The 25913-nt window shown below is 40.9% G+C and overlaps 1 protein-coding gene across 2 annotated transcripts in view; it reads left to right on the forward strand.

Annotated features, from left to right (window-relative positions):
- LOC114662007 (ankyrin repeat and fibronectin type-III domain-containing protein 1-like) overlaps nt 1-25913 on the forward strand; it is a 158352-nt gene that overhangs the window by 90383 nt on the left and 42056 nt on the right. For both annotated transcript variants that reach the window (XM_051934841.1, XM_028815289.2), the window contains one exon: nt 14945-15149. In XM_051934841.1, coding sequence (XP_051790801.1) covers nt 14970-15149 — 180 coding nt within the window. In that variant the 5' untranslated portion in view covers nt 14945-14969. The remainder of the gene's footprint in view (nt 1-14944; nt 15150-25913) is intronic.

A 25913-nucleotide genomic window follows, 5' to 3' on the forward strand; every position in this document is an offset into this window, starting at 1 on the left:
CAGGTGATTTAAAATCCTGGACAGACAAATGGACAACCACGGTAGCGTATTATATAAGAAGATTCTTTCCCATGTTTTTGACCTTTACCATACCAGGCAGGCACACACAGAGCCAGCATGTCTGACAGCACATTTACTATTTTCAGGTTTATTGACTACAGAAGCATCCTGTGGTCCATTGCTAACAATAGCAAAAAGACATCGCTTAGCAGGAATTCTTTTCATCTCCTTTTTACCTGGGTGTGACAGCACACCATTTAGTTTGAAAACACATTGTAGAGTTCATCTTTTCACAAATGTAGCTGCCAATTGTGTGAGCCGCTGCTATGGTGCACAAAAAAGTTAGGGGCTGAGTGAGTGAAAGAGAAAGAAAGTCCTCTGCTGACATCCCCAAGAAGCATTCGGGGTGTGCAGTGTTTACAGGCTGTCTCTGCGTGCCCAGGATTAAAAAAGAGCTGCTGAGGGCCTTTGTAGGGTAGACATTGAAGGTATATGGAGGCCAAAGACAGTTACAATAGTGCAAATGTTCAGACAGGGATGAGTCTTGATGTGTGCAAGCCACTCCAACCTCACATTTGATTCAGCTGTGTCATTATATCTATAACTACAACAATATTTATTTACTAGCCAGCCGTATAATTATGTTTTGATGGGTGAACAGTTCCTGAACGACACAGTTGTCCAAACAGAAGTGAAAACAAAATCAATCCCGGTGCATTCTTTAATTGCCTTCTCTGCCTTGTAGCACAGTGGTAGTGTTGCTGCTTTGCAGTAAGGAGACTGTGAAAGATTTTGGGTTCTCTTCCCGGTTCCTCCCTGTGTGGATAGCGCTGTGAATACTGAAAACACCGGTATAATCACGCCGCTTTTTTAAATGTTTTTTAAGCAGAGGGAAAAAAATGAACATTTGCAAAACCCGTAACGCTGCTTTCAGTAAGTACAATGCACACACGTTTAATTTGTTGGCCACTTTTTGCCAGCCGTCTTTTCTGGTTTGGGCTGCTTTTGCAGTGTGACTGCTTGTGCATATTAAATCTTGAAATCCTTCGAGTAACTAACTAACACCCACCCACCCAGCTTGTGTGAAAAATATGCGCCCGTTCTTTCATCATTTTGTTGCAGCCTATCAAAGACTTGCTGATCATGTTTTCGTGGGGAACAATTGCAAGCTCCAGTTTCCAGGACAAATGGGGTTCAATGGCTTACCCACGCCTCTCTGCGCCGGGTAGACACACGTTGATTCATTCAGTGTAGCGCATGTGCAGTTACCTGATGCAGGAAACTGTATAACATTGAAAGAAGTGTTGTTTCCATGAAATACATTTGAAGCGGTGGCCATGGGAAGGCAAATGAACAGTCCACATTTGCAAAATCCGTAACGCTGCTTTCAGTAAGTACAATGCACACGCGTTTAATTTGTCGGCCACTTTTTGCCAGCGGTCTTTTCTGGTTTGGGCTGCTTTTGCAGTGTTACCACTTGTGCATATTAAATCTTGAAATCCTTCGAGTAACTAACTAACTAACTAACTAACTAACTAACTAACTAACTAACTAACTAACTAACTAACTAACTAACTAACAACACAGACAGCTTGTGTGAAAAAATGCGCCCGTACTTTCATCATTTTGTTGTAGCCTATCAAAGACTTGCTGATCATGTTTTCTAGACTCAATATATATTGGGTTTTCACTCAGCGCGGGGGTGCTCATTCATCTCGGATTATTACATCCCGCTAGAGTATCCGCTACACGGCTGCGTTTGAAAAACTGACTTATCCCGGATGAGTTTCACCGGCATTAATGATTAGGAATCCGGTTGGAACAAAACCCTGCAGCCACAGGGGTTCACCAGGATCGAGTTTGGGAAACAATACTGAACACAGACGAAACCGACTCAGGTGAGGAGTTGGGGCGGGCAATGTAGTTGCAGCTATTGATTATTCAGTGTTGTTTGCCTGGGTGTCTGATCTGCTCGACGGGATCAGAAATAAAAGGAAAACAATGTGAAGACAATGTGTTCCTGTGGTATAGCGGATCCACAGCTCCCCTCCAAAAGGCCATTTTTAAATAAATAATCATCGCGCTCACAGCGTAGCAAGGGGCATGGAAGTGTGGCTGAAACGGTTTCCGGGTGGAGTCGTGCTGCGGGCATTTCTCCCCTGTGCAGTGTGTGAGCGAGTGAGGAGAGAGAGAGAAAGCCGGTACGTTAGAGTGAGCGAGAGCAGGCTCGAAGGCAATGTGTTCCTGTGGTATAGTGGGTCCATAGCTCCCCTTCAAAAGGCCATTTTTAATCAGGCGACTGACAGTAGTGGAGTCAGGCACAGAGAAGGTCAGCTGCTGAGAGAGCGTCTCGACTGTTGCAGGGCCTGCATCAGTGAAGCAGGTGAGATGCTAATGAAAAACAGGCACAGGGCTTATTGGTTTTTAAAGACTGCTTCCTTCATTGTGTTTTAACCACAGTTTTAAAGGATTGTTTTAAGGATCCCATGGGATACCCCTCGCAAACTGTTTTACATGCTGCATATAGCGATTCACATCCGCGAGAAACATGCCTCTATGAACAGTCAACGTGGCTCAGAGGTGCATGCGGACTCTACGACAGACGAACATAAATGACGCCATTTTTTCTGTGTCGTCGCGTCCGAGTTGGTGGGCGTGGCTCTGTGAGTTGTCGTCGTATCCAATGGTCTTAGAGTTGGTGGGTGTGGCTCCTTCCTGCGTGCGCCATAGGCATCTTACTTGTTGGCGGCTTAGTGAATCCACGCCCCTTCCTGCGTGCTTTCATGGGTGTCATGCTTTGCTCTGCGTGCTTTCATGGGTGTCTTGCCCGCTCTGGCGGCGGCTTAGTGAATTAAATATATAGATATAGCACATTTCTATACAAACGATGTAGCTCAAAGTGTTTTACATGACAAAATAAATAAGAAAATAAAATTAGGGAACACTAATTAACATTGAATAAAAGTAAGGTCTGATGGCCGGGGGAGGACAGAAAAAACAAACAAAAAAAAAAACTTAACAGCAAGAGAAAAAAAAATCTGCAGGGGTTCCGAGGCCACGAGACCACCCAGCCCCCTCTAGGCAGTCTACCTAACATAAATGACCTCACAATCAGTCCTCCTTGTATTCAGGGTTCACATGGAAGAACTTGATGATGACAGTCATGTGGAATTCTGGCCTTTAATCCATCAGTGTAGGGACATCATGGAGCTTTGATCAGGTGGTGGTGGTGCAGGTCGGCAACACAGAAAGCCAGAAAAAGAACAGAAGAGAAAGTAGGGGTTAGTACGGATTACAGAGCCACCAGGAATGATATTGATAATTAATTGAATATACAGAGCATCAGGATTAAACTAAGATGAAGCTATGAGAAAGCCATGTTAAAGTAATGTGTTTTTAGCAGTGTTTTAAAGTGCTCCACCGTATCAGCCTGGCGAATTCCTATTGGTAAGCTATTCCAGATTTTAGGTGCATAACAGCAGAAGGCCGCCTCACCACTTCTTTTAAGTTTAGCTCTTGGAATTCTAAGCAGATACTCATTTGAAGATCTAAAGTTATGATTTGGAGTGTAAGGTGTAAGACATGAAATATAAGATGGAGCGAGATTATTTAAGGCTTTGTAAACCATAAGCAGTATTTTAAAGTCAATTCTAAATGACACAGGTAACCAGTGTAGTGACATCAAAACTGGAGAGATGTGCTCAGATTTTCTTTTCCTAGTTAGGATTCTGGCAGCTCCATTCTGCACTCGTTGCAATCGATTGATCTCTTTTTTTGGGTGGTCCTGAGAGGAGTGCCTTAAAGTAATCTAGCTGACTGAAAGCAAAATTGTGAACTAATTTCTTAGCATCTTGCAATTTTATAAGAGGTCTAACGTTTGCTGTATTTCTTAAATGAAAAAATGCTGTCCTAGTAATCTGATTAATATGTGATTGAAAATTCAAGTCAGAGTTATTAGTTACCCTTACATTCTTTACCTCCGTGACAGAGACCACAAACAGCTGGTGACAATGCACCGTTCACTTCTACCACTTGTCCAGTGATGTCTTTGAGTGCCGTACTGTAATATGGCCCAATGTTTATTTAACAATGAATGATCCACAGCCATACTTTCAAAGGAATTGCCTTCCTGCTGTTTAGGCCTCAGGAAACACCTCATAAAGTGACAGTTACTGAAACTAGCCATGGCTATTCCGGTGCTGTTACTGCAGTCACGTTCACTCTTTCAGTGTTCCCGATCATCTTCCAGAATTGAGTGCCGTGTCCCCCCTCTGTGATCCCCCTCTTATCTTCTGTGAGCCTATTTATCCAGTGTCCAGGCAGTTGCTGCCTGCCTTCTTGAACCTTCCCGTACTTGTGAATATTCCAGAGGTTCTTGAAATGCAGAGATCCATGTGCTTGTGTGACGTTTTGCTGTCGATGACCCATCTGGACCTGCTTATCTTCAGGGTAACATGCTGGCTACCTGACCACATATGCATGGTCATCCACACTTGGGGCAGTGATTTTTATGTGTGTCATCAGTCACACCAACAACTTCCGGAAAAGCAATGGTTTGAATGAATGAAGCTTGCTTTACCAGTACCTTCTGTGTAGTCGTGGGGAAATGTGTACCTCTGCGTAGGTTAAAAATCCGTTGGTTGTGACTTACCCAAATCATCGCTAGTGGCAAAGCTACGTTTTCCCTGTGGCCAAAAAACGTAATTTTCCAAATACTTTCATTTCAGCGGATAGCACATGGCGGGAGCAATCATGTAACGTATAAGATTAGCTACGCATATTATTTAACTATAACTTTTTACAAGTTAGTTGTTGTCCAGCGTTTCCAAAATATTCAGCCTTTCACTGAATTTGTGTGCCAATCTCTCCCTGAACACCATCTTCTGGCAGCTCCTTACGAGTTAGAACAGTTAAAAATCTCTTCTAAATCCTGGAGAAGTTAGGAGTTGATCACTAAACTAGGAAATCTGATTAAATGCTTTTACTCCCAGTCCTAAGATTTGTGTTACTCTGAGATTTTTGAGCCAGTTGGGACCTTTTTCCTATTCAGAGATGCTTGATAAATACGGGAACAGGACTCTGGGTGAGGTCTCAATGCTGTGTTGAATGGCTTAACCGCCATTGATTTGTGCTTATCACAGCAGGCTACATTTCCTAACCTCCATTTAGCCTTCTTGATCACTTCTGTATGCAGTTTGGATGTGGACAGTGACGAGTGTGTTATAATTCCTAACGCCCTTTCAGCTTTGAGACTCCCAACCCACTGTGTATTCAAATCTAATATTTCTACATTCAATTTTAAAAGGAGACACAACAATATGAAAGGCTTGGGAGACCACCTTAGTGACCCCATATATACAGCAGAATGCAAAAAGCATGTAACAAGTCGCTAGAATGTCTTTACAGACCCGAATTCAAAACAGAACTAACTCTAAAAATGGCCGAACTGCTGGTTGTATAGCTTCCAGGCAGGAAGGTGCGGGTCCAGGATGGTGGACAATGGAAGGGACGTCAGAGATGGAGTGGCTGTCAGTCTTCTGTTCTACAGAGGGAGGAAGAGAAAATGCATTAGCAAACAGTGCCACCCCCTGGTTTGGCAGGTAACTGCGATCACCAGAGCCCTTAAACTGTCTCCCAAGCACACTATGTGTAATGCTTTACATTTACTTACATGAAATTTCTTCTGAATTCTGAAGTCCATCTGTAGTGACTCATTCCACCTCACCACCTAGTTCTGAATCTTCTGCAAATTTAACCAGCATTTAATTCAACTAGTTTTTTTCTGACACAAGAACATGCTTTAATAATATAAGTGTTAATTTAACAGTGTCAGTTTTGCTTTGCATTGTATTTGTCTTCATGTATTGAAATTCTAAGGGTCATATATATTGTATAAAAAAATACAAAAATCCTCCAGCAACACTATTCTCTCCTTTATTTTGAAGGGCATTGCCTGGCAAAAATATCTTGCTATCCAGTTGACATTTTGACATAGAAATGATTTAAAGGCTTTATTACTTACTTTTCTAATACGTTTGATAGCCAGGCGATCCCAATATCATTTTATCCCCAACAATTCAAAACCTTTAGGCTTTTAGGTTAACATAAATCACTGAGGCTAAGGTTGCTTCACTTCTTGAGAACACTACAACATACAATAACTGCCATTCGTTTATTTTCTCTGCTAGATGAATACTTTCTGTAACAGTTGCAATGAGTGTGTTTTGTACTTGGCTGCAAAACCTGAGCATGATGATTAGCAAACCACATATCTGACATATCTTCCTGTCTGCAAAAAATGGGCCGCTATTAACTGTCCTCAGCACGGATAGGAGTCGTACCACACGGCAGTGTGACAGACAGAAAAGACCATACAGCCAATCTGTCTGCCTTCAGCTTCATTTGTTGCATCTCTGACGCTGCAGAGAGTTAAGGCACATGACCACAGATATGACCAGAATAAACCGAGCGATTGAGATGAAGCTGCAGAAATTAGGGGAGTAGACTCCATGTAAGGGTCAAAAAATAAAACATCCATTAAACAGCGAGAACATATCAGATACCTACTGGATTGGCATCAACCAACACCACTTCAAATGTCTCCACTTGGAACATAATTTGGTGTCACCCAAAGCTATGCAGACACCTCCAAAAGAATATCCTGGGTGGCACTCCACAGGTGTTCCAGTATGAAGGATTCAAATGTAAAATGGTGGACACCCTGCATGAATTACAACCTTGTGAGTTATTGAGTGGTAGAATATCCTAGAGTCTCTTACCAGCAACTCAAACATTGTTTCCTATAGACATCATTTCCAATGTTTGGTGACATTTAATTCAGACATTTCCTGGATGGTTAGATGCTTTAGGTTTTTAAGGTGCTTTTCACTCCAGACTGCATTTTTAATTGGGATATGTTCTTATCTCCTTCAAATGCACTTAGTTAGTTTCCACCTCTTAGAAGTCTCTAGCTTTACTTTGTCCAGAAGACATTTCTAGGATTTGCACATTTTTTGTCACCCGTGGTATATTTTTACAGTCCAGTAAATTCTAAAAATGTTGACCCATTTATGACCACATCTAAAGCAGGCACATCAAGAATGGGGAAATTAACCAAGAAACCTCATTTTAATTGAAATCAATGAGAGGAACTTATTAAATAGTCAAAGTAAGTGATGATTAAACCAAAACAAAAAATGTAAGGGGAAGAAACGACTTGAAAAGAATGGCGCAAAACTAATAGTGAACCACAATGGGGAAAAGGCCCCTAATCAAGTGGAGGTTGATACAATGCTGGTCGTCATGAAATCCAACTCAGGAAGTGTGAGGTGTGACAACACTGACATGACCGCATAAAAGTCAGTCCAAGGATTGATGGGTTATCTAAGCCTGGATCAAAAACAAAAACTGAACATTTGGTGCGCGATTCAAAAGAAAGAAACTTTACGACTGTTTTCTGAGAAGGATTTTGAAATTATCGATTTTTGGTTACATGTAACATAAGATGTATTAGGCCTAACTTTTCATTACGTTTCACCTTCTGGTTTCTCTAAAAAAAAATAAATAAATAAAAATCGGGAGTGACCTTCCCTCGACTTTCTCGTATACTCAGACATAGGAATGAGTCATTCATATGGGTTAACTGAAAAAAAAATGGTCATATTATTATTTACCTTAATATTTTAAGGGTTCTATGTTGACGTAATATTTTAAAATGTAAATGTATAAACTTTTGAATGGCATCAATTTGCAATACCTATGCACTGTAGTAGGACCTACTACAGTAAACACCTGGTGGTTATGCAAACATTGTATTTTTTAACAGCATGAAGCAACATGTTTCACCGCTGGTATGCACACGTTTTCTACATAATTTCAGTTTTCAATATTAAAACTGTATGCTTTCTGAGAAAATGTAACAAGATAAAAATGTCCAAAATTATTTGCTTTACCATAATACCTATGTTTAAAATTTGCCATGATAATTTATTTTGTGAACAATTCAGGTAAATCACCACTTTCAGTAAATGGAAGTGGGTCAGAAGTTGCAAGAGACTTTAGTAATGTGTGTAATGTAATACTTGTGCAGAAAATTTCATTTACATAAAGCAAAAACTATATCAAATTTGTATGTATTACCGTTTGAATGTCAAATGGAAAATTGCATTTATCTCGGAAATTGGTCGTTTTTCAAATAAATGCAAAGCGACAAAAAATGCTTAGAATGTGGTGCTTTACCTTAATATGATGTGAAATTATCAAATTTGTAATATTTTTGGGGAAATGTTTCACCTCTTCCGGTTAGCGGAAATAGCTCAAAAATGGATAGAAATCTATGTTTTGTACCTAATATATACAGACATAATTCCAAAAATGGTATTTTCGGACTCGGGGAGATTAATGAAAATCTCAAAATCTAATTTTTGGATGATTCCAACATTTCGTATGTGAGAAAGTAAAAAAATAATTTGCCTTTTTTCAATCATAAGCATGAAAAGAACTAGGTGAGACTAAAACCAAACAAGATGGAAGACTTTAACACAAACTCCCTAAAACCCAGAGCTTGATTTTGAAAACTGAATAGAAGAACACAAGAATTTTACAAATAACTCGTACAGCTAGAATTGATAGCTTTCTATCAGAGGTCACAGAGCAAAGTTGGGAGAACGTTTGAGCGATGACCGATATTTCTTCTCCTTTGTTGCTGGAAGTCCCCACTTAGTAAGAAAATGAATTTTAATTATTAGTAATGAGGCCCATCTGGTACTGAATTTCCGTAGGGCACACAAGCACCATTAAGTGGCTCGAAAAGACTAAAGTAACATGTAATGTATTATACTGGGTGAGGCCTAAGATGCCATTCAAACCCTAGGTCATAATTCAAATGTTAGAAAGGCAGCACCAATCAGGGTGTACTCTAAGCGGGTACAAGTTTCGAGGTATTATGGGATGTTAGTTGAGAAATACACATCTATCTATCTATCTATATATATATATAATATATATTCATTGCATTCGTAGTCTGTGTCACAATCTGATTGTATGGGTGGTTACCTACCAGGTAACGCTTGTGGTTGGTCAGCAAGTCAGCTAACATCCGCCACGGTGGTAGGTAACCACCCATACAATCAGATTGTGACACAGACTACGAATGCAATGAATGTAATTACCCAAATCTACATGCTGTCAAATGAATGAACCACATGCCATAGCACAGCGTTAGGGGCTTCGCCTCTGGCGCTGACGTCCGAGGTTCAATTTCCCGAGAGGGGGGTGCAGTGAGTGTGTACGCCTGATGAGCCCAGAATTAGGGCGAAACACGTGTTGCGTACTCTTTGCATTGATTTGACAGTAAACTATCAACCATATATATATATATATATATATATATATATATATATAGATAGAAATAAAAAATAAAAATATAAGATAAAAATAAAATATATTATATATAATATAATAAATAATATATAGATATATATATATAATAATATAAATCTAATATATATATATATATAATATATAATATATATATATATAATCTATATATATATATATATATAATATATATATATATATATATATATATAAAATGCTAACGGTTGTCTGTCACCTCATGTAACAAACCACTGGGCCTTGAGCCTTGATCTTGGTCTCAGCTAAGAGATTATGGTGTGATGCATGTAACACAATCCATGAATTTATCATGGTGGCTACCTCAGCCATGAAATTGGTCTGTGGGTCCTTTTTTAATGAAAAGCAGTTGTGTGCCATAGCTGACAGGAAAACAGCAGTGGTGTTAGGTATGCAGCATTGCTGACAGTAAAAGAACCACGGTGAGCTTGGCTGACAGTAAAGTACATTGCACAGTCCATCTGATCGTTTCTATCACACACACCAGTCATACACTCCAACAGCCACCGAAAGTCATATACAACCAAAGAATTGGAGGTGCAGGGGTATTGGGCTTTGGGTCCTATGCACGGTGAGCATCGAGGACATGGCATGTCTGTCAGGAAAAGAGCCACGATGACATCAAATGGCAGTGAAGGACATTGCAGCCTTGGAAGAGTAACTTGAGATGTTGTGTTTTGTGAGGGGCACTTGTTCAAGGAGTGGAGGTCCAAGTGTCAGTAGTGCTTATTTATATGCCATCATCCATAAACTCCTTCTGAGCAACTGTGTCAAATGCTCTGAATCTTCTACCAATGTAATGGTTGACACTCCAACGTAAACAGTACATGTTCTGAACTCCAAATTGACATACAGTCCCTCCTTTGCCACACTAAAGGTAGAAGGGAGAAGCCATTGGCGGAACCAAGGCCAAACCATGACAGTCCCAAAGACACTGCAGATGCTTCTAAAATGGTTGCTCTTGAGAGTTCTCGCTAATATCCATAAGCATTTTAGACTTTCTAAGTGATGTCTCTCCTGTGGTCACTGCAGATGTTTCCCATGTTATTGAAAGGGAAAATGTTTCCTGATGTAATGAATCTGAGTTTTGGTATCCTCATTTTTGGAGTGTTCTCAGTTGGTTTTGTGGATGTTTATTGTTATGATAGTGTTGAGTTGATATTATTTTAAAAGAATTAAGAGGATAGGGCTAGCGAGATTTGTTGGCTAAATGGCCTGTTCTTGTCTAGATTGTTCAGTTTTCTGTTGATGCCATTTTGTTTCGTACTTTCTACTTGGTCACCATCATTTATTGACCATCTTTGCATGGTTGCGGCCATGTTGTTTACAGCTGTTATCCCTGGTGCTGGTCGAGTAAATTGTGTCATCATGTCCCGCCTATTTAAGGTCATGCACTGCAGGGCTATGTTAACGTATGGTCACAATGAGCACTGGCCGGGGATCCTAGGAGCATAGGGGCCCACAATGTTTCTGATGCCTATGTATGTTGCTGTTTTGCGATCAAAACAGGGGCTCCAACGCACTTCTTTTCCCGGGGGCCTGTGATGCTGTTAAGACAGCCCTGGGCAGTGGTCCTGACGTTAGGGCTAATGCATGGCCATTATTTCTTCAGTCTCCTTTTTGTGTAGTGGATTCTTCCAGAAAGACTTTTAGTGTGAGGACCTTGTTGCTACATTTCTTTTGCCATTGACTGAGTTTTGTGTTTTGGTTGTAATTGCTCCTTTTTTGTAATACCTGACACCTTTTATATATGTATTTTGGTTTATTTAACATTTGTATTGTGTAGGTTTTCAGGTTTTTTGCTTATTTTACGTGATGTTTGATAAAGTTTAGTTCCGTTTTTAACTATTTACATGATGTGATTTGTTCATTATGCTTGTCACGCAGATTACATCATGGGAATGTGACAATATAAATATTGTGCTTTGTGCTTGATCTCTTGGTGGGCACTCTTTGCTTCATGCAAATCTTGCTTTACTCCATCTAGGCACTTGCCTCAGGTTTTTCTTTACATTTTGAACTTGCTTTTGTCCTCTCTTTCTGTCTTTCATCTTGCCCTTTGATTTTGGTTGCGTGACACTTTGATCTGCCGGTTCTGAAACTTTTGCTTGACACCTCACTGTGAATTTTTGCCTATATTTGTGGTCCTTTTTTGTACTCTCAGTGATCCTTGGAGACAATCTGTCTCATAACAGTTTTGGCTCTCTGACTTTGCTGATGATTCGACTCCATTTTTTGCCAGTTCCTATTCGTTCATTCCATCTCCTGGTCTTTTTCTCTCTCTCCGTATTTCACTAGCACCTGCTCTCTGCCAGACGATTCATAACGCCAACGCTAATACTGCAAGCACAGATATTTTCAGATATTTAGATAGTCTATCTAAAGCAATGCAGATTTTTTGTGGTTGTGCCTCCGAGGAAGTGCTGCCACACTCAAAGCGTCGCAGGCCACCACAATGAACTTTTCTGATGTCTCCAGGGTTGATTCTATTAAAAGCAATTATGCTTTTTCAAGAGTCTACAAAATTTACCTCCATGATGTCTGCAAGTTAGCGTTTCTTTTGTATCGTTTTCTTTTTTTTTTTTTTATTTATTTAACTTCCAAGCACACATCTACTTTTATTTGAAAGTACCTGCAGAAGCAGGCGACTTTTTTGGTGCTATTTTTTAATGCCTAAATAATTAATAAGCACTTTTCAAAGGCAGAAAAGGTAAGCAGCTGAAAGGCTTCCTCTAAGAAGGCTACGGGGTGATTATTTCTGGCTTTTGAACTCTCTTTAAACAGTTCGCTGTGAAGTGTCTCTAAATCGGTGCAACAAAGAGTTATTTTTAACATTTCTATTAAGAGCTCAGCCTGGCTTTATTGTCTGACCGCCTGGTGGTGGATTATAGCGGCTCATTAATGATTTATACCCTGCCTGGCTTTTGTTGTCAGGTATAGCAGAAGAGATCTATAGGCGCAGAGTTTTCATGAGGTCACCATCCCACCAAAGGCACCCTGCTGAATTTCTAGTAGGGTGCATTTTTCTGGCCTTTCCTATAAAGATTTTATATCCAAGAAAGTGAGTCTAGAAGTCACCTTAAATGAACATGGCCTTTAAAATGAACTGAAATAACAAATTGCTATCGAGCACATCTTTATGTTTTCAGTTCCAAGTTTGCCTTCACAAAACCAAATGTTATTTTTTTTGATACTTAGAGCAAAATAAATGAAAACATATTTGCCTTGCGGCCATGAATTGCATAAGCGGGTTTTAAAATGCGTGGTTCATATACTCAGGGGTCAAGTGGTGCTCACTTGAGAGGTTTTTTTAAAGCAGGATGTCTTTAGAATCTGTTCATTTTCTGACAACAGACATAAAAAGACCCCTAAGATTGTTGTCCAACATGCTGTAAAATGTCATTATCAGCTTTCAAGTCCCATTAGATGCTACAGAAGCCTAAACATTCATAAGGCAGTATTGCACATGAAGCCCCCCGGAGAGCTTTCCTTATTAGGGATGACATTACAAACTTTGTGAGACTATAATATTGCTGTAGCCACAGCAAAAATAATTTAAAACAAAAGAGAGAGAAAAGAGGGCCAGATGAGAGTGGCAGTAACTACATCTCTCTATTATAAAAAAAAAAAAAACTTGCGACGAGATGTGATCTTTTGAAGAGAGACTGAGAGACACTTCCACTTCCCACAAGATGGACAAGTCACGTCAACCTTTGGAAGCAAGTCCCGTGATACACATGTAGAGCAGGTTAGAGATAATGGAAGTACGAAAATTCTACAGTCTCAAAAAATGAGAGTAAAAATCACATTAGCGCAAACAAACGTAAAATATTACTTGGTGAGATAACGGAACAGCAAAAAGAGATCTTCTCTGGTCTGCAGTTTATGGTTCACTTAATATTCTCCTCCTTGACTTAAGTGCAGCATTTGACACTGTTAACCATGAAAACCTCCTGTCACGTCTCTCTGCTGTGGGCATCTCTGGCTTAGCCCTTCAATGGCTCACATCTTATCTTTCTAATAGGCAACAGTTTGTCACACTCGGCCGATATAAATCCTCCACCTCACCTGTGTCGCATGGTGTCCCTCAGGGTTCAGTCCTTGGGCCATTACTTTTTCTACTTTACATCCTTCCTTTGGGTCAGATTATTCGCAGACATGGCCTTAACTTGGGCTGTTATGCAGATGATTTACAGTTATATCTTAGGACAGAGTCCCCTACAGATTCACCTCCCAGCATACTCAAGGAATGCATCACTGATCTTAAGCTATGGATGGAAAATAACTTTCTCAAACTTAATGCCAATAAAACTGAAGTGTTACTGGTTGGTCCAAAATCCCAACTTTCTAAGGCACCCAACTTCTCTGTTTCCGTTGATGGTACACTTGTCAAACCTGCTCCTGTTGTTAGAAATCTTGGTGTTTTGTTTGATTCATCACTTAACTTTGAGCTACACATTAGGTATCTTTCCAATATTTCATTCTATCATCTCCGGAACATTGCCCGCCTCCGTCCATTTCTGTCCTTGTCTGATGCTCAAACTCTGCTTCATTGTTTCATAATGTCTCGTATTGATTACTGCAATTCCCTCTTAATTGGCCTCCCTGCAAAATCTATATAGAAGCTACAGTATATTCAGAACTCCGCAGCTAGAGTCCTCACCCACACAAAGCATTCTGCTCACATCTCTCCTGCTCTCTCCCAGCTTCACCGGTTACCAGTTCCATCAAGGATTAAATTCAAGATTCTGCTTCTCACCTTCAAAGCCCTACATAACCTTTGGCCCCCTCTACCTCACTCCGCTCCTTACACTTCTTGTTGCTCTCTCAGGTCCTTGAACAGTAATCTCCTTACTGTCCCCCACACCAGACTCTACACCTTGGGAGGCAGGCAGGTCCTTCAGTGCTATGGCCCCTCAACTCTGGAACTCTCTTCCTCAGTCTCTCTGAGATTGCTCCTCCTTCTGAACTTTTAAATCTCAACTGAAAACTTTCCTCTTCTATGAACTTTTGTCATCTGTGTAATTTTTTTTTAACTCTGTATGTAAAGCGACCTTGGTTTGTGAAAGGCGCTCAATAAAATGTAACCTATTATTATTATTATTATTATTATTATTATAAAAAGCAGTGCGGAAATATTATCAATGACATGATGAAAATAATTCTAGGAAAATGTTTTAAGAACACATTGTTAACTTACTGTAACTGCACAGTAGTCAATTATAGTTTTTCATGATAATTAATGGCACAACACTTATCTATTCAGGGTTCATTTCATTTGAAACTATCACCTTAGTTTTTTGATGGGACTCTAATTTCCTCTTAATTCTTATATTAGGCTATTACGATTGTTTTATAACTTGTTTTGTATTTGAATGATCTTTATTACCCACCCTGCTGTCCTGTGTTTATTTGCATTGTCCTGTTGTTTCCTTTTGTCAATCACCTTGTGATGGCACTCACTCTGGACTGAGCTGTATAAAGTAAAGGCTGATTCATTTTTTTAATGTACACTTTCTCTGTTTTCCAGGTGGTACAGATCTCCAGCACTCAGGATGATGGCTTTGCCCATCAGAGAACCACCCCAGAGGCGGCGCTCTTTCGGCCCTGTGTCCCCCAAGCGCATCTACAGGAACCTGTCAGTCCGACTCAGAGGAGGGACTTCATCGGATCACTTGCAGGCTGCTGCTGTTGTCAAGGCCGAGAGAGGATGGCACAGGAAGTCCGTCCCATCAGTGAGTTACCTCTTATTTTGCCATAGTCAAGTGGTAGGGGAAGGGGGTAAGGTGCTTTTTTTTAAAGCTTTGAAACACGTGTCAGGAGAGACTTTGAAATCTTCTTCTAAGAAGCAGAACTTGCTGTAGTTTCTTTTCAAGGCAGAAATGTTCAGACTTGCAGTGTGTTGTGAAAGAAAGGAATGGGCGTCCAAAAACCTACTCAAAAATCGACACCTGCATCCACAGGCAGCCTAACCCCAAGTCAAAAGGGCAGGTTTTCAGGCCTAAACAGGCCCAAAATGGGGCTTAGGCTTTAAAATACCCCATAAAGTCCTCTGACCTACAAAAACTAATAAAGATTTAAAGATTTATTAAAGACTAACTGTATTACATTTCCTAAAGTAGATAGATAGATAGATAGATAGATAGATAGATAGATAGATAGATAGATAGATAGATAGATACTTTATTAATCCCAAGGGGAAATTCACATACTGATACAAAAAAAAAACAATATTAAATTAAAGAGTAATAAAAATGCAGGTAAAAACAGACAATAACTTTGAATAATGTTAACGTTTACCCCCCCCGGGTGGAATTGAAGAGTCGCATAGTTTGGGGGAGGAACGATCTCCTCAGTCTGGCAGTGGAGCAGGACATTGACAGCAGTCTGTCGCTGAAGCTGCTCCTCTGTCTGGAAATGACATTGTTTAGTGGATGCAGTGGATTCTCCATAATTGACAGGAGCCTGCTCAGCACCCGTTGCTCTGCCACAGATGTCAAACTGTCCAGCTCCGTGCCTACAATAGAGCCTGCTTTCCTCACCAGTTTGTCCAGGCATGAGGCGTCTTTCTTCTTTATTCTGCCTCCCTAGCACACCACTGCGTAGAAGAGGGCACTCGGCACAACCGTCTGATAGAACATTTGCAGCATCTTATTGCAGATGCTGAAGGACGCCAGTCTTCTAAGGAAGTATAGCCGTTGATGAAGTATGGCTGTTAATTATAGTGCTGTTAATTATAGTGCTGTTAATTGGATGTATCAGAAGTACTATGTAACTGAGTACTTTTCTGTATACAATATTTATTTATCCATCCATCCATCCATTATCCAACCCGCTATACCCTAACACAGGGTCACGGGGGTCTTCTGGAGCCAATCCCAGCCAGCACAGGGTACAAGGCAGGAAACAAACCCCGGGCAGGGCGCCAGCCCACCGCTGCAATATTTATTTATTTATTTATTTTTTACCAGAGCTTAATTTTATTAGTTCATTGGTGCTCCTTACTCTTGAACATGCTACATACAATTGCCCAGGAGTAAAACGTTTGTGCCATAGGTCCCTTCTTGCTTTTCCAAATGACTGACCTTGGCTTTTGTTAATGGTCATTGGAAAAACACAATTTTACAGGAAACTCTGTTATTTTGAAACCAAATGGATAATTAGTAGGAATAATTGGGAACTTGTATTATAAATATAATTTCACCTTCTAGAGCATGGATGTCGAACTCTGGGCCTGGAGGGCCGCAGTGGCTGCAGGTTTTCATTCTAACATTTCTCTTCATTAGTGACCAGTTTTTGCTGCAAATTAACTTCTTTTGCCTTAATTTTAATTCACTTGACTCAGGCCCCTTAGTTGTCTCTTTTTCCATAACTGGCAGCCAAACAATAATGAGATACAAAATGAGCCACCATGAGACCAGCTAACCTGTGCCTGTCGCACACTGGTTAGCCACTGAACACTAAACTCTGGGTAACCTGCCTGTGCTTCACTTGTAAATTAACATCCCAGTCTCAAATCTGCTTATTGTAAGGTACCAGGCCATCACAGGGCATGCACACTGAGCCACTTAATGTAACACATTTATCTTTGAGAATATGGAAGGGAAGCTGGAGTAGACATGTAAACACTACACAAAGACAGCATGGGGTTCAAACAATAAGTCCTCAGTTTATAACATTGGAATATAATAGTGTTCTGACATTATGAACAAAAGTGAATAAGGGCCTTAGTTGCTGGCTGGGCTGTCTGTTTAACACCCTTTCCCTGGCTTCCTCTCACAGATTTCTCAAAATGCTGTTTGTGTGTTTACATGTGTATTTCCATCCGGATTTCATCACACCACAAACAAATGGCTAACCCCAAAGGCAGCCAGCAGATGTGGAACATGGACGACATGAACTTGTCCTTATACGTTGCAAGAGTTACAACAACTGAATAAACGTGCTGCCGCATGTGAATATTTGTCAAATCCTTGTTTTTACCCAGCAGCACTTGCTAACAACGGCACTGGGTGGGGCTTGGGTTTGTGATTTACAACCTTTGATGACAGACAAACTGCCAGCAGGCTTGTGGTGAAGAGAAGCAGAAGGCGTGCTGATCAAAGGACACGGTTTATGTTTTCAAGCACAACTGAGGAGGCCTTACCAAAGACTCGGAGCCTGTTTACCAAACTGAACAGTTTTTTTTCACTGTGTTGTTTTTTTTTTTTTTTGTTGTTGTTGTTGACACCCATTATGAAGTGGATGACGGTCTCATCTTCACAGGTGTGTTTAAGCTTTTCATTCCCATTAAATCTGTCTACTTCTGGTTGTTGTGTCTGGTTTCAAATGAACCTCCCAACCAGAATAAATACAAATCTATAGGCAGGGTGAGATTGGCGTCTGCTACGTTTCATGCCGCAGATCATCAATCTACATTTCCTCACAGGTGGCGCAGTGGTAGTGCTACTGCTTTGCAGTAAGGAGATTGTGGGTTCGCTTCCTGGTTCCTCCCTGTGTGGATAGTGCTTTGAGTACTGAGAAAAGCGCTATATAAATAATGAATTATTATTATTATTATTATTTAATCAATGAATTTTACTACTATGTGCTGCCTTCTTTATAATGAACACTTTCTTACACTTCCCACTGCTGCCTCGCAACTCTAAAGTTTAGCATTTGCATCCCAGCCAAGTGTTAAGATTATCCATGGCTCTTTCAGCTTTTCTTCCATATCCTGAAGGTGATTCTAAATTGGACTTGAGTATATGTGTGTGTGTGTGTGTGTGTGTGTGTGTGGGTGCTACCAAGCCCCACACCCTGGACACAACCAACAGAAATTCAGTCACGGGTTCAAAACATAGGTTTTTATTTTAAAGATACTGCTGGAGAAACCTTTATGAGGTATCAATAGTAATTCTTATTCTTCCTTCCTTCTCATCTCTCTCTGTCCACCCATCCTTCAGTGAGTGTTGCCTTCCCTCCTCTTCCCTCCTCTTCCGTCCACTGGAGGATGCTGGACAGCTTCCTTTTATGTTAAAACCAGGGCAAAGCCAAATGGAAGCACTTCCCTAAAAATAGGGATCAATAATTCCTGCAGCAACCCATTGGTTCCAGTGGGGCTGATTCACAGCACCACAACTCCCATCATTCCCTGCAGGTGTCCACATGGTTGCTGAGGTCCTGGGATGCTGCCATCTAGTGGGTTGGGGACAAATGGAAGCCTTTTTTCCTTTACTCCTTTGTGTTTTGCTCCCTCTTGGGTAAGAGTACTGTACCAGTCTCGGCCGGGATGCCAGTCCATCGCTGTCCTTCCATTTCAACGTCCCTTCCCAGCAAGGGTCCCCCTTTTCTCCTGAATAGTCCTGCCTGGCACTTACAGTGTATGGACCCCATGACAGAGTCATCTAGAATCCTTTCCTGCTCTGCCAGGTCTGATATTGACTCTCTGTGAGCACAAACTGGTCAAGCAGCTTATAAAAAGCATTGGTGCATGGGTAATCAAAATTCAATGTGCAAAGTTGAGGATTGAACATGTACTTCCATCAAAAAACTTAACAGGAAAATCTAAATCCAAGGTCTTTGGCAACTAGCCCTGCCCATTTTTTGCTTAACAGTTTTTATAACCTAATTATTAGGGATGCTATCTAATTGTGGCCAGATAGGTAGAAAATAGTGAAGAACTCCTTGTGCTTTTGTTTTAGAGAAGCAGAAAGTAGCCCTTCTAATTAATCTGAAAATGGGGATAGACAAAGTTAAATGTAAAGTCAATAAAGCAAGTGGCTAACACCTCAGACGCCTGGTTGATGTCCACCCTAACTCCTCAAGCACTGGCAAATCAAACTAAAGAAATCTGTGATCACCTTACACCTCAGTTCCTCCTGTTGTGTCGACTTTGTGTATTTTCTTCAGGTTTCTTCTTGTAGTCCACTGTTATTAGATGTACTGGCAACCTCACAGCGCTGCAGTGTTTTTTACTGCCATTGTAAATTTCCAAGAGTCTGTGTTCAATTTGTGTTCCAATCACTGTGTGGAGTTTGAGAGTGTGTCCTGATGGTGTGTTCGGTACTATCAGGCGAGGCCCTAGCTCTCCATAGCCATGCAACTGAAAATGGATAGATGGACAGAATCTATCATCATGAGAAATGTTCATGTAACCATCTAGAAACCTGCATTTCCTGGCCTCAAGCAAAAGCTTTTATGCAAGTTGGTTTTGCTTTTTTAACACTGATAAAAAGAAAAAGACACTTTAATGTCAGAGTGAAAACAGATCTCTTCAAAGTGGTCTAAATAAATTTACAAATATAAAACAGAAAATAATTGCTCACATAAATATTCACCACCTTTAATATGACAGACCCAACTCATCACTGGGGCAGCCACCTGGTTTTAGAAGTTCCACAGCTCAGCGGAGGTCAACTATCTGGGGTTTTAATTGATGGCAGTACAAATGAACCTCATCTAAAAGGACCAACTTGTGGTGAGTCAGTATGGTGGCCTAACCTATACAATGAAGACTAAAACACTCCAAGCATCTCCATGAAAAAGTGATTGAAAAGCACAAGTCAAGAGATGGAGACAACAAAACATCCAAAGCTCTGAATATCCCATGGAGTCGAGTTAAATTAATCATTAAGAAATGGAAAGAGTATCACACCTCTGTAGAGCAGGCCATTCACAAAAACTGAGTGCAAGAAGGCGACTAGTGAGGGTGGCCACCATGAATCCTGTAATAGCTCTGAAGAAGTCGCAAGCTACAGTGACTAGAGAGACTGGGCAGACAACAACTATTGCCCAGGTGCTTCATCAGTCACGGCTTTATGGGAGAGTGGCAATGAAAAAGGCACTGTTTAAAACACACACGCACACACCATCTCTGCTAGAACTTGCCAGATGACACATGGGGGATTCTGAAGAGAGCTGAAAGAAGGTGCATCACACTGTAGAGTTGCTTCTCTGCAGCAGGCCTTGGAATTACTTGTGAGGATAGAAAGTAAAATGAATGCAGCCAAGTTCAGGGAAAGCCTGGAGGAAAACCTGACGCAATCTGTAAGAAACCTGCACCTTGGGGAAAGATTTGATTTCCAGCAAATCGCCTCTAGTAAAAAAGTTTTGGACATTTCCATTTGAACTAAAGGAGAAGCTGCCTGGTCCTATTATGTGTTAGGATGTGGAAGTCCTAATATTCAAGTATAATATAATTTTTGGAAAAGTGGACATTGAGTCATTGTGAACTTGTAACTTCCAATATGTTGTGACCTGTAGGAGGCATCTCAAAGCCCCAAAGTCTTGACACAAATTCAAATACACACTCTTGGGTACAAATACATTTCTTTATTTGACAGAAGACCTTCACTGAGGTTGCTTCTTTTCATAATTCAAAATCTACAGCACAATTATTTTCTCTTTCTTTTCCTCTTCCACTCTTCTCCAGACGAGCTTCATCCTTTTCCACTCTCAACTCAGACTGACGTGGTTGAGGTGGAGGAGCTTCTTTTAAGTCACCCCCAGGAGTACTTCCAGTGCAATGATATTGCCTCCAAGAAGCGCTTCTGGGTCAGGCAGAACCTTTATCTGAGAGGGGAGTCTCCTCCCAACAGCACCCCCTATCACCACCCAAGGACCCCAGCAGGACAGCCCTCCAGAGTTACAACTCCCAAGCTGCCCTGCGGGTGTTCCCGTGGGAGCTATGCCTGAGGTATGCCTCCACCCAGTGGACTGGGAGAACACATCACCCGTCTATCCATTATGACCACCTCCTGACTGATTAAGTGAATAGAAACAATCCCGGCCAGAATGAACATTGATCTACGCTGTTCATCCATAAGTGCTTCCCAGTTGTGTAAGGGAGCACCATTCATCACGGTCAGGATGTCAGTCCATCACAATGTGAATAAGATTTTTGCAGATTTACCTTGTTGTTTATTTTAAACTAACATATAAATGCAGCTGGTCTGATGTAATTGTGATGGTATGTTACTATTCCTAACGCACCTGCCCACCAGCATTCCTCCTTTGCCACTCTGGCCTCACTTCCACCTGCCAGATTAGTGCATGCCAAACTGACTCCCTACTTGATTGTCTAATGACTACAGGGGGCTTATAAACCCCATCCAGGAGGTGCTTTTAGGTAATGCCCCAGAGATCCCTTCCAGGGTTAAGAATGGCCAGGACAATTTCTGGGGCCTGAGTTGTCCCTCCAGTCCCAGTCACATAATAAGGCCCCTGTCCTTTATTAAGGGCAACAGGGTGCCATTTACAATATATGTTGGGGTCTACTCTAATGGGGGTTCCAAAATAACTACTGACAGTCCTTTCCATAATGAGTAGTGCTGCTTTCATTTGTCCTTGTCTTGAATCATGTGTCCTCACGTTCAGCCTCAGCTCTGACTGGGTCTCCTTCCACCATAATGTTTGATTAAAAATGGTTCAAGTACAAGTGGGGTACAGTATGTGCACTTGGGAGAAACCTGCAGACATTTTCAGAAGCTTCTTGTACAACCAGTTATTCACCATCAGATGGTAACTTTTTTTTTTTGTCATCATCCAGTCATATAGATGGTGCTGGTCCAGCAACACAAGTGACATCCTGAGGCCCGGAGGAGACCGTCAATGTCAAAGTAAATTTATTTAAAGAGCACATATAAAACAGCATCAGTAATGCTGTAGTCAAGTGCTTTACATTAAAGCATACAATGTACATAAATAAAAAGAAATAAAGTACAATAAAATGAATTACAGCCAGCAGTGAGTTAAAGAAAAGAAAGAAGATGACTAAGAGTAGGGCAGCCATCCGTATCAGTGAAGGTCTCTGACAGCTAGAGAATATAAATGGGTCTTCAGTCTAGTTTTAAACAGTTCAATTGAAGGGGACTCCTTAATGTAATAAAGTAAAGAAAAAACACAGATGAGGTGCACCACCTACAAAAGCTCTGTCCCCCTTAGTTTTGTACTTAGTACGAGGGTCCACAAGAGACAACTGACCAGTAGATCTAAACTCTCTGGATGGCTGGTATAAAACACACAATTCAGATCAATAGGCAGGAAATATCCATGTAATGATTTAACACTAGAATTACCAGAGCCTACAAAAAGACCTGTAAATCCAGCCCACCTTAAATCCCTTCACACCTCTCCGTCAGCCTCTTTTGTCTTGTAAATGTGTCGATAAGACCAAGCAACAAGCAGCCTGCTATACCATCCTCCCCACCGCCTCAGAATGGGCAAGAAATTTTCCCAGTTCCTGCCTTGATTATCTGGGAGTGAGCTACCCAGAGTTGTAAGGGGAAATAATTTGATGTGTGTTTTGTATCTACAACAATCTATGTAAACACATTGTTAAAACAGAAATGCTTTTCATGTTTTAGTAATAAATGACAAAATGTAGACATAGACTGTATATTGTGTGAAGGCTGATAACCAAATATCAAATAAACACATTCATAATATGTACAAGTGCAATACGACAGCTTCCATGGTGCAGTGGTAAGAACTGCTGACTTATAATCTGGAGGTCATGAAACCAGCTCCCCCGCAAATTTATCGTTTTGAGTAGTGAGCTGCTCTTATTGTTAATATTATACAATAAAAACATACATTTGATTTGTGTCTGTAACAGCCAATGTAAATTTATAGTACTTGTAAAAATTTGCATTTTTTTTTTACTTTTATTCTCTCAGTCACGATCACAATACAACAGCTCCCACCCCAGATCTGACACTGTTAGTTTTTATTTGAAACTGGGAATAACTGTAGATATGAGTGATGTTCTGAGACAATGGAACTGGAAATTCTCTGATCTGGAAGGATAAAAGCCGACACACAAACGCTGGTGAATCTGCCTTCTGTGTATCTCACCGTCACTTGAATTTTTTTTTATTCAGTGTTATTGAGCGTTCCTGCTCACGCTGATTTAGTATGCGCCTTATGGTCCATGACGTCAAAACCGCACTGACAAAAAAACAGAGACATAGATATATATTTGGAATAACTCACTTTATGACCTGTATAGTACATTTTGGAAAACATTGTGGCACTGATGCAACATTATTCATATTATACATATTCATTTGCATGCCTTCTAGCAACAAAATTTTAAATCAGTTCTGAAACTAGCAGGTAGCCAGTGAAAAGTATCCAGTAATGGAGAAACAGAATCAAACTTTCTTGCACTTCCTTTCACTTCTTACAATTCTGAACCAACTGAAACCTGTGTACCAGGGATTTGATAAAAGATGAACACGTGTGTAGCTTTCTCAGGATCCCAAAGAGATAAAAAAAAAGGTTTGGCCTTAGCTAACAGACGAAGCTAGAAAAAGCAACTCTTGACTACAGAGTTAATCTGTTTCTCAAATGAGAAAGGTTACTGTCAAAAATGATACCAAGATTACGGACTTGAGGTTTAGCAAAAGTCAGTGAAAGAAAAGTTCGAAACCAATTTGAGCTTTAGCAGGGGGCCAGCTATCAGCACTTCCATTTTATTTTAACTCTTTTAGCGCTAATTTGTTTTTGTTTTTCTCCCAGGGCTAAATATTTTTCCAAAACTAACTTTTTTAAAAAAAGAACACAAAGCAATGGTTTAACATATCAAATCAACAAAAATATTTACTTTTGACAAATGTTACTGTCTTGCATGTTGTATGAGCCTGCATACTCTATGATTTCACATACATGTTACACAGCAAAGTCCTGCCAAGTCTGATCTCGCTCAAAGCAGCCACTTGCATGCATTGCCACATTGCACTGCTTAGAATACGTGTTGCACTGGTGCCTTCTTTTCAATTGTCTGTTGCTTCACTTTCTCACATATATTGTTAGTGAGGACTGTAGAGAGACAAGTCACCCGTTGGAAATTGTGCCATGCCAATGCCACCAAGTTTTCCGCCAGCATGAAAACCGGATTGTCCCCTCATTTCCCTTTCAGCCTGTCTGGTTTCAACTGTGAAGGCCTGTGTCTCCTGTTCACCTTCACTGTGCCACAAGCTCCAATTCCCCTGCTCTGTAGCTCCATGAACAATTCTGGGCATGTGTAAAAATTGTCCATGTACACAACATGACCCAAATGTTCATAGCCCTGAAGCAGCTCCAGCACAACCTGACTTGTCAAGGGACAGTTCTCTCTTTGAAAGAAATACTTTCTTGTATATGTAACTACTTTCAGGCAGAAACCAGAGTTTGCTTCTGCCAGTACAAAATCCTTTATGCCATACTTTGTGGGCTTGTCTGGCATATATTGGCGGAAAAAAAGGCGTCCCTTGTATTTTATCATAGATTCATCCACAGACAAATCACTGCCACAGCTGATAAAATTGTTTAAATGTTGGTTCCACAATGTCAAGCAGGGGCTGAACTTTATACAGGGGGTTATAGCATGGTTCACCCCTTGGGATTTGCTTCTGGTTATCACAGAAGTGAATAAAACTTTGCAGCAGCATGTACCAATCACGTGGCATAACCTGTCCAAAGCCACCTCGGGACAAAGCACATTTGGACCAGTGCTCCCTGACGTTATATCACCAGTCTAGTCCCATCTCTATTTGTAATGCAAATACAATACAAAGCCTTTCATCTCATCTTTTGTTGTGGGTTTCCACTTTGAAAAACGAGAATGAGGTGCAGGCGCAGCCCGCGGTTCAAATAATTGCTCTCCATACCTGTTTGTCCCATCTGACAGTAGCTGAAAATCAGACTCAGGAGAGAGCAGCCTGGAGTAGTCCAGCGGCTGGTAATCTGTCGTGTCCAACAGCGAACCATGCTGTCTTGTGAAGTCCGGTAGCCAGTTTGTCTCCTACAGATCAATGTTTGGTTATTCCCTCCGCACAAACCTTGCCGTAGGTGCGTCGGCTGCGTGAATGCGCTCAGCTGGGGGTGGCATCGGCTGGTGTCCGATCAGCTGATGCCAGTTCCTCACTCTCTTGCTCGATCTCCTGATCACTGTCAACAGAATCAGATTCCGACTCAGCGATAATGCACAAAACATTGTCTGCTGAGTATTTTTTTTTCTGCACTTGCTTTGCTCCCTCGCTAGATGTCGATACCATCTTGCCTTTGTTTACATTTTGGAACTCACACACACACAAGGATTAGATGCCGAGTCAATGAGTCTAACATTCCTCCGAGCAGAGAGGGAATGCCTGTGACGTAACAGTGAGTTTCGTCACCATTAACTTGCTGATTGTCACCCTCTATCCCTGGATATCGACTTTTGTCGACTTGCGCCCTCAACCTCTCCTGTCAACAAAAGTCAACATCCGCCCTAAAAGTTAATTGAGATCAAGAAAATTGTCAGCCATCCAGGATCTTAGCTCAAAAAGATAATTGTGCAGCTGAGTAATTGCAGAATTACACACAGGAATATAAACCTGTGTATCATCAGCATAACAGTGAAGAGAAATATTACATTTCCTGAAATTGCTCCTATAAGGTGAAGATAAATAAAAAGTAAAATTGGACCCAAAATGGATCCCTTAGGAAACAGGTTAACGGGTTAAAACAGCTTAACAAGTGGCTGCCCAACGTTT

Source organism: Erpetoichthys calabaricus, chromosome 12 (assembly GCF_900747795.2).
Source record: "Erpetoichthys calabaricus chromosome 12, fErpCal1.3, whole genome shotgun sequence".
NCBI classification, from domain to species: domain Eukaryota; kingdom Metazoa; phylum Chordata; class Cladistia; order Polypteriformes; family Polypteridae; genus Erpetoichthys; species Erpetoichthys calabaricus.